The sequence below is a fragment of the Lepisosteus oculatus genome, chromosome 1 (assembly GCF_040954835.1).
Source record: "Lepisosteus oculatus isolate fLepOcu1 chromosome 1, fLepOcu1.hap2, whole genome shotgun sequence".
NCBI lineage: Eukaryota > Metazoa > Chordata > Actinopteri > Semionotiformes > Lepisosteidae > Lepisosteus > Lepisosteus oculatus.
Window position 1 is genome coordinate 17,784,067 of NC_090696.1, and position 9,203 is coordinate 17,793,269.

General features: G+C 50.1%; 1 protein-coding gene across 2 annotated transcripts; it reads left to right on the top strand.

Annotated features, from left to right (window-relative positions):
- Window positions 1-635: 635 nt before the first annotated feature.
- LOC102682427 (cell division cycle-associated protein 7-like) lies at window positions 636-7,431 on the top strand. 2 transcript variants are annotated; one of them, XM_069186252.1, is made up of 9 exons: window positions 636-725; window positions 1,208-1,339; window positions 2,043-2,303; window positions 3,637-3,720; window positions 4,483-4,650; window positions 5,992-6,135; window positions 6,309-6,458; window positions 6,901-7,037; window positions 7,149-7,431. In XM_069186252.1, exons 1-9 carry the CDS (start codon window positions 714-716, stop codon window positions 7,183-7,185), a joined length of 1,125 nt encoding a protein of 374 aa, XP_069042353.1. In that variant the 5' UTR covers window positions 636-713; the 3' UTR covers window positions 7,186-7,431. The 2 variants fall into 2 exon arrangements, with proteins under 2 accessions (XP_069042353.1, XP_069042366.1); XM_069186265.1 differs by lacking the exon at window positions 636-725 and adding an exon at window positions 926-1,001.
- Window positions 7,432-9,203: the final 1,772 nt, after the last annotated feature.

The following is a 9,203-nucleotide window of genomic DNA, read 5'->3' on the forward strand; positions in this document are numbered from 1 at the left end:
CGCTCAGAACAGGTTTGATACCCAGGCCAGATCCCTCCCTTTTGATCTTTTAAGAGCTGAAAGCAAATTTCCAAATATTCCCCAAAAAGTAGACTGAAACCAATTAACTTATGATTAAGCAGTCAGGTGAGCACAAACCACCAGACACAGTGTTCCTCCAGAACCAGGCCAGGGAACCACTAAGACGCAAAAATTGAGTGCTCAGAACGCCAGACATATCATTCTATAGAATAGCAAACACCACCGACAAAAGGACTCTCACAGCTGTCCCAGGAAAACGATCCGTATTTATTATCAGTCGCATACTTTGAAAGACCTGGGAAGTTTTAACCAGTAGAAATTGCCTACAGTGCTTAATAAGCACATCTCTTCCCTGGGTTCCTATTGATATAATTAATAACGGCCAATTTAAACTTCGTTACATACAAAACCGTTTCCCGCAGCTTCTTGATCCCAAATCTCTAAGGTCTTTTGGCGCCCCGCAGAGTGCTTTAGTTTTAAACTTTCTTTGTATTCTTTAGGTTTGATCCTTAACTCGTTTTATCAATGAAATCAGTAACTGACATCACAGCAATTGGCATATGTGCGGTCAATCACGCGTTTGTAAATCCGAGCCGAGTCTGATCCTTTATAATGCGGCGGGCAACAGGCTGTATCGGACACAGTTGTGATAAAGGTACACGGGACGGGTTAGAGACATCCCAATAGTTAGTATGGATCGTCAGGTACAGCGCTTTCTTCCTTCCTTCTTTATAATTGTAAAAGTGGCATCATTTGGACTCGGTGGGCGGTTTGCGTTAGGGGAGAAATACGTGTTTTTAGTTCATCTTGCTATTGTTGTGGGAAACCTTTATTTAGGCAGTATCAGGCTTGCACCGAGTGTATTGCTCGTCGTTTCTTTAAGATCTCGAATTCGTTTTTTAATGAACTTAATACTTCCACTCTTTCACGCGAGCCTTCAGTGAAAGGCCGCCGTTAATTTTATAGGACTGCAGATTCAGGTGATGGGTAAATCATTCTATCTCGGAATTCGGTTTACCTGTATCGGTTTGGGCGAGAATGTCCTTTCTCATGAGGATGTGTAATCGAGCTCTCGTTTTGTCATTTTGACCGGTCTTGGTGAAACATTCGCCTGCTTTGTTGCTGTGTTGTTTTAAAATGCTATTAAGACCATGCACGCGGTTCCTGATCGCTCTTATTTTAACAGATGAATGGCGAACTCGGGGTGGCCTCTCTCTCGAAAGAGCTGGCGGATATCTTTTTGGATGAATCTGATAATGACTGCGAAGAAACATTCCTCGGTTTTTCGGACGGCGATTTGGGCGACCTGAATATTGAGGTAAAGATTCGGATTAGAGCAGTGGTGCTGCTCTGGAATGCAGCTCTTAGACGAAGTGTTCCTCTCTTGCGATAAACTTAGTTACATTTTTCCCTTGTAAGAGGTCTGTACTCAATTACGCTTTTGCAAAATTATTCATATGAGCTGTTTTTGAAGATGGGGTGGGGTTTGGCATTTATTGTACTTTTCATTTTTAAATAACTCAGATTTAAAGTCAAATACATGATCTCGGGTCCTGGCGCACAAAAACGCATATACTAGTGATCAAAAACGTCTTTTATAATACCGTGGCTATTCTGTAAGAAGAAACACAAGGGATGGCTAAATTATAGTCCGACGTTTCGGCTGTAGGGCCTTCTTCGAGTGTGTTTCTTTCCTTCTTTTTATCATGGAACAAGTAAAAGTTTATTCCTCTGCAGCCTACGCATGCTGACGCAGGTGCCTACTTGAACAAAAATATAATCCTACAGAAATAGTTCTAGAAAACATTCAACCACCCAGCCAGCTGTTTGATCCTTGTAACAGTTAGGCTTGGCTCCGATTTTGTCCCAGCCAGGTAACATGTATGAACAGTAACGTCCTCATATGTGCGTGGAAGAATAAAATGTAAAAGCCTTGGAGCTCGTGTGCTCCTTTCCGCCTCGGAAAGCCATAATCTGTTCTCTGTGCTGTACAATCACTTCTATACTCCTCTCTCCCCCAGACTTCTGACAGTGATGATGAGTGTGTCAGAGCTGCCCCTTCTGACCCCGACCCCAATCCTCCACGTCGCTTTGTCCTCAGGGTTGCTCTGCGTCCACGGGCTTTCCTGCCGAGCAGCGAGGAGGAGGAGGAGGAGGAGGAAAAAGAAGAAGACAAGCTGCCCATCTTCGCCACTCCCCACGCGAGCTCCAGCTCGGAAGATGAGTCCCACCTCACGTTCCTGGAGAAGCGAGCCATGAACGTCCAAGCTAACAAGGCCATGGTGAGGAAGGGGTTAAAGCCGTCTGCCTTCTTGCCCCTGGGGAATGCCCCTCAGCTTGCCCGCCTCTCTTGCCCAGCTCCTCTTCTCAACTGCACTGGCGAAAGGGAGAAACACGAGCTGTGTGCGCGCTAGAACACTGAGCCCTCCGCTGGTGCATTCTTAAGAGCATCGTCGCTGGAGCGAGAGCATTCAGCACCTCGAGATGGCCCGTGCCTCACTCCTTGCAAGAGCTCAGAACAGTGAAGCCAGAGCCAGCCAGCCCTGGTCTGGGATAGCCCCAGTCTAGCAGGCCTTATACTGCAGGCCCTCCTCCACTTGAAGAGACTGCTTATAAAGAATACATGCTTTACAGTACAGCCTAAACGTGCTGTTTAAGCTAATTGATCCTTCTAAATAGGACATAGTCTTGTATAGACCACCGGGTGGCATTGCAAAAAGCATGGGTCTCCAATAATGCCTTGGTATGTTGTGCTGCACTGTTATTTTATCGGGGGGGGTGGGGGTGGAGAAAAGAACAGCTGTTGGCTTTTATTGGAAGCTGTTGTGCTGACCGCTGGGCCAGTGGTATTGATAAATGCAGTAATATGTTGGGCCAGTGGTATTGATAAATGCCTGGACAGAGGGCAGATGGGCTGGAGCTGCATGTGCCCACTTAGAGAGTCACATCTGGTTCCCGGCTCTCTCTCAAAGCCAGGCTCCTCAAGGTTAATTTGCAAGATTATCCATTGTGTGTTTTTTTTTTTTCTTTGATGCTGGGGAAACTTGTTCTGCCAAATATCTTGGCTTTGCAAGGTCGCGTCTGTAAACAAGTTAGATTAAAAACCACTTGGCTTGGGATCGCCTGAAGCTCCCTTCTGAAAGCCTGTCGGGAATAATAACTCCCAATTCCACAAAGCCCACCACTGGGCGCTGACCTTGACGAGCGTGATTCTAGGGGGTGGGGGCTATGGGAGCTATCCTGAGGGCAGGAAGGGTGTGTCACACCCCTCCACAGTGCAATAGCACCTCCAGCCTCCATGACCATAGTGCCCGAGTTCTACACTACTCCAATCATCGAAACTGGTGATTTGCTCCACTGCTTCTTGCCTGTTTATGATTGGCTTTTAATGCTCTTAAGAGACGCTACTCTCACAGAGCACCTTGAAACCAAATCCCAGGGGAAACCTCGGGGCAAGATCCGTGGGCCAGGAAGGTTGGAGCACTAACCCAATGAGCCCGATGGATCTCATGGCCTCCTTGTTTGGGGAACCTTCTTCTCTGCACAAGTGCCCTGCCAAGCCAATGGGGTTCCTGCCAAATGACGCCTTCTTGTTTCTGCATTCTGTTTTCCAAGCTCGCCCAGTTGATGGCCGACTTGAACAACATGCCTGGGTCCTTCCTGAAGTCGGGCTGTCCCGTGGAGAAAGGGCCTCGCGCTGTAAGTCAAATGGGGTCCCTGAGCCCGTTCAAGTCATCCCAGTTTTTAACAGTGGCTTCACCTTGCCGTTGCTATCCCGCCAGGCCTAGTCAGACAACGAGCATATGCTTGTCAATGCAGACTTCTTCTTCCTGAGGCTTTCACTACCAGGAAGAACTGTTTTAAGGGTTTGTTCTCCAATTCCATAATTTGTCCCCTAGGCATAATACTTTTATGATTTCATCTTCCCTCCCCCAACATTAACCCTTTCTAACTACTTCTTCCAATTCAAGGTTATGGGAGAGCCAGAGCCTATCCCAGCAAACAATAGGCACAAGGCAGGGTACACCCTGGAAGGGACACCAGTCCATGTTGGGACAGACGCACTCCCTCACGCCAGGGACAGTTTTCCCAGAAGCCAGTTAACCTACCAGCACGTCTTTGGACTGTGGGAGGAAACCCATGGGAACGCAGGGAAAACGTACAAACTCCACACAGACAGCACCCCAGATCTGCAATTGAACCCAGGGTCCTAGTGTAGCAAGGCAGCAATGCTAACCACTGTACCACTGTGCTGGACACCCAGCCCTTTGTCAAGGACATAACCCAACTGTGTGAAATCTGATTTTCTCCAAAATGTTAGTTTGAGGTCCGGACCTCTGTGGAAACTGAAGAATAAGACTTGGCTGGTTCATGAGTGCATGTGTATTACTTGCTGAAAGTGATGTGCAGACGTCGGCCTACCATGCTACCCACTGGGCATCTCTTTCCCTGTCCCCGCAGAAGTCGAAACGTGCTCCCCGATCCTCGCTTTCACGGGAAGGGGTGGAGCGGAGGAACCCCGAAAGGGCTTCTCGCAGGCAGACGCGCTCCATGGGGGGCGTGACCTGCTCCCCTCCCCTGAGCGAGACCCTCGAGCTGCAGCAGAGCCTGGGGGAGCAGCTGCTGGAGGTGACTGTCCGGCGGGGGGCAGCGGGTCACAGGGAGGGGTGCCCACCTAGAGCAGGGGCAGTTGGTCCCGTTCCAGTCCGCTGCATTTCTTCGAGCTGTATTGAAATGGCTGGCCCTTCATTATTTAACGGACTGTGCTGTTGGAGATCCCAAAGACGAGTAGGCAAGTCTTCATTCCAGTGTGTAAGCTAAACCTAATGAATTGGCAAATCTTGGAGATGAAGTGATTTTTAAAATCTCTTGTGAATGTGTACTTCTCTGATAAATGACCTGTACCAACAGCTGTTCCTATTTTGATGGGATCCTCTCGGTGCAGGATTTTTTTTTTTACTATTTCTTTATTGCTTAATGGATACACTCATCCAGGGTCCCTTACAATCCAGACCATCAGTACTTACTTGATTCCTAATGGAGGAAAGATCATACATCGACAAATTACAACACTATCCTCATACAAAACTTGCAAGTACCTAGCAGTGAGGTGATTTTGAAAAGGAAATTCAGAGCTGGGCTCCCCATTCTTGGCCATGGTGGGCTGGGGTCTTTAGAGTTCTCAGTTCCAGCTGAGCATTTGACGACTTATATTGTCTTTAACTGGTCCAGTTGCTCCTTGAGTATTTTCCAGGTCGGTAGGGGCTCCTTCTCTAAAGGGAGGGGTAAGCGATGGTGGGTAGAGGATGAAACTGTACAAGCAGTGTTGCAGATTCCAAGTATTGGGCAGCTGTAGGGCAGTTATTTGGAGATGCCTGAAAATGGGGTAGCAACAGCAGTACATATAAAGATGTGATCTGATCACACCTGTGATTGGCAGAGCTGGCTTGGGGGGTGTGGGGGCTGCACAGTTCTGATTTCTTTAGGCAGGGCACCAGCAAGGGGGCAAGACTGGAGCAGGACTGGCCCAACAAGCTGATCCAGTGTTTCACCCTGCTGCCCTAATACAGGGGTCCCTGGTCCTGGAGGGTCCAACTCCCCTGCTGGGTTTAACCCCAGGCCAGATTAATTCAGCTCAACCATTTGGAACAGTTGCTTGTGCTGTAGTTAAAAGGGCAGCTTCCAACATTTTTGGGAGCTAAAAATGAACTGCATCGTCTGCAAATCAACAGCTCAATGAAGGGGTCAGCTGTGTCCCTGAGAGGCTGGCTGGAATGAAGTCCAGCAGGCGTGCAGGGCTCTAGGACCGGGTGTGGGAACATCTTTCCTAGTGGATCGGTCACGGACCCGTCGGCTTCTTCAGGTTTCTGCTGCAGCCAAGCTCGGCGCGAAGCCAGGTGTCTCGGCCAGGAGCTCAGGGGTGGGGGCTGCTGGGTGTCTTGACGCGCCCCTGCTAACTGTCCCGGGCAGGTGAGAGCCCCCCCTCGCCGGCGCCAAGCCCCCCGGCCCAGCCAGGCCCAGCCGCACAGGGTGAGGCCCGTCGCCGACATCAGCAAGGAGGAGCTGGAGCGTGTGGCCGACAACGTGGCAGAGAAGGTCTACAACCGCGTCGCCGTGAGTTCCTGGGCCGCCGTTCCCGCCTGTGGTCAAGCAGAGCCCTGGGAGAACGGCAGCTTTCGGCTTGCTGTGCGCCCAGAGGGGCTGGGAGCTCTGCGGGAGCTGGGGACCCGTGTCTCGCTTGGCCAATAACGGGGCCCCCCGTCGCCTGCCTGCCTGCCTTCCCACAGGGCTCCACCTGTCACCAGTGCCGGCAGAAGACCGTCGACACCAAGACCGCCTGCCGGAACCCGGACTGCCGCGGGGTGCAGGGTCAGTTCTGCGGGCCGTGTCTGCGCAACCGCTACGGCGAGGAAGTGCGCGACGCCCTTCTGGACCCCGTGAGTGAGCCGCTCTGCTCTTCCTCCCTCGTTCTCTGGCGTCTCCCGATTCCACCCACTGCCTGGTGCTCCCCCCACCAGGCCATCACGGGGCAGAGACTCATTGTTGGGCCAGTTTTCCCAGAAGCTCACTGATCTATCAGTATGTCTTTGGACTGTAGGAAGAACCCAATTCAAATGGAGGGAGAACATGCGAACTCCCCACATAGTTCCTCAGGTCTGGATTTGAACCTAGGGCCCCAGCACTGCATTTCCTTCCCCCCTTTTGTGGGACAACCTCTTTGGAAATGGGATTTTTCCGTAAGGCAGCTGCCACTTTCACTTCTGAAAGGGAAGGTTGGCCACCGAGAGGAGGGTCGTACTTCTGCCTGCCTGGAGCCAGTCCAGTGGAGGAGTGGCCCCTCCAGCCCCGGCTTTAATCGGGACCGTCTCTCTCCCGCAGGAGTGGACCTGTCCTCCCTGCAGAGGAATCTGCAACTGCAGCTTCTGTCGCCAGCGCGACGGCCGCTGTCCCACGGGCATCCTGTTCCCCCTGGCGCAGTACCACGGCTTCAAGGACGTGCACTCCTACCTAAGCAGGTGAGGCCCTGCCACAGGGCGTTTCACATGCATGGGGCCTTTCTTGCACTTGAGGCATATAATCTCCCCATCAGTTATCTGGAAGCTTACAATTCTATTCTTTCTGCTTAGCCTTCGCAACAGGATCAAGGATGGAGAGGACTGCTGACTTGTGGAGTTTAAAGATTTTTACCCCAACTTCCAGGCCCACTACCCCCTCCTAAAAGCTGCATGAGGACTGGTGGACTGACAGTCCCTCAGTGTCACTTGCAGTTCCACCTTAAGACCAAGAGGTGGCACTGTTGCCCCTAAAATTCAACTGCATATGCAGGCGTTGTGCTGCTGTACCTGTCGTTCCAGTGCTTGTGATCTACCTTTGATGTATATGTTCAATAAAATGTTTTATCTTAACAAATTGAAAACCAAAACCGTAGCTTTACTAAAACCACTAGAGTCTTTCTGCCATTGTCTATCATGCCCATTTCAAGCAAGGACATATCGGTTGGAGTCTTGAGTCTGATCTAGAATGTGGATCTGCTAGCCCAGGTCCTGTAGAGGTTCAGTAGGTCCCCGATTTCCTACGCTATGGAGCATTTTCTGTGACTTGATCATTCATGTGTTTAATTGATCACAATTTAGGATTACCACTTAAGTCCTCCTCAAGTATCGGAGTTCTTAAGTGAGCAGCTGACTTACTTGATTCCTCATCAGCTCACAGGTGTTTCCAGTCATTAACAGAATTGACCTATGAAGCCTGACTGGACCAGAGCTGCAGGCACCGGAGCCAGAGTAAATCCTACAGCGTAATACTTAAGGAAAAAGGACCAGTGCCATCCCTTCCCCCTTTTAGACCCGATCCACTACTATGCTCAAGGTGGAGTTAAAGTTTCTAAGACCCAATGCTGGGCTCTGCCAGGTTATGATGAGCTGTGGCTGCTGTTTTCAGAACTTCAAATTTGAACCCAAAAAGGACAGGGGAGGATTAGCCCACTGAAGCTGAAGGGTCACATGCCAACCCAAATGATGCTATGGACTACTGGGGCATGGACCACCTTCACAGGTGGTCTCAGATTTTGCAAGGGTCACATGTCTGGTTCTGCTAAAATTCGGCTTGGCTTGTGGGGCTTCTACAGGAGTTTGGAGTAGAGGAGGGGCTGGGCCTTGATGGCAAGAGGACCCTTGTGCCTCTTGTCCAACTTAAGGATGTCATCCTGCTAACTCATCCCATCCATCCTGTTGCACAGAGTCAACCGCAGCAGCCAAGTCTGAGCGCAGTGTTTTGCATGTTCTCCCTCTCCTGCTATCGATGCTGGGGTTGGCGCTATAGCACAGCTACTCCAGCCAGGGCATATTAGTGAGCAAGACCCCTCTCCTCAGGGCTCTGCTCCTTAAAGTACTTTGCAATTATCATAACCTAGCCAATGCAAAGTATGAACGAGGCTCGTAGAGGCGGGAAGAGAGCCGAGTAACCATGCTGGAAATATGTAAACTCCACCCAGGGAGCACCCCAAGCCCTGAATCGAACCCTGGACCCCAGAGCCACGAGACAGCAATGCCAACCAACCACTACACTACTTCTCATGCGCAATCTCTCCCTCACGGTCTCAATTTTCCTCTTGCTTAAGATGCCCAAATTGAGGAAATATGAATTTTAAACGTTAAATGCCATTTCCTTCAGTGCTTTGCCCCCTCAGGCACACACTGCTTCTACCCCCTTAAGACCAAAAGCCCTCAGAGTCCAGTGGCACCACCCTCTCGCCATCTCTGCGCGCACACACTCTTCATCCCATGATCACTTCAGTGGCTCCGAGTCTGTCCAGCTCTTGCAGGTTCTTTTTTTTTTTAAATGCCAGGAATTAGCTGGTTCAGATCGTTCTGGTTAATAGCCGTAACACATTAGTCAAGGGACGCAGGGAAGTTGTTTTAGATCCATAAAATCTCACCAGACGCTAGGATCTTCATGGGAATTTACAAATTCTAGTTCAGTGAACACATCTGTTCAGAAAAGAGGGAAAGAGAATTGCTTTTGTTAATGGGCCCGAATCATTAGCGAGAAGCACAGGGGCAGAAAGAAATTACTCTCAAGCAGCAACAGCTCCCTTCTAAAATGTAAACGCCAGGTTTAGGTGCCATGTCTGAGTATAGCCAAAAGGTGGCTCCACAGCCACAGAAAAAAAAACTAGGTGA

Excerpts from the sequence above, each read along its gene's own strand:
- LOC102682427 (XM_069186252.1), top strand. Across the intron at positions 4,651-5,991 it reads TGGGGGAGCAGCTGCTGGAG|GTGAGAGCCCCCCCTCGCCG; the intron begins GTGACTGTCCGG and ends TGTCCCGGGCAG. Across the intron at positions 6,136-6,308 it reads AGGTCTACAACCGCGTCGCC|GGCTCCACCTGTCACCAGTG; the intron begins GTGAGTTCCTGG and ends GCCTTCCCACAG.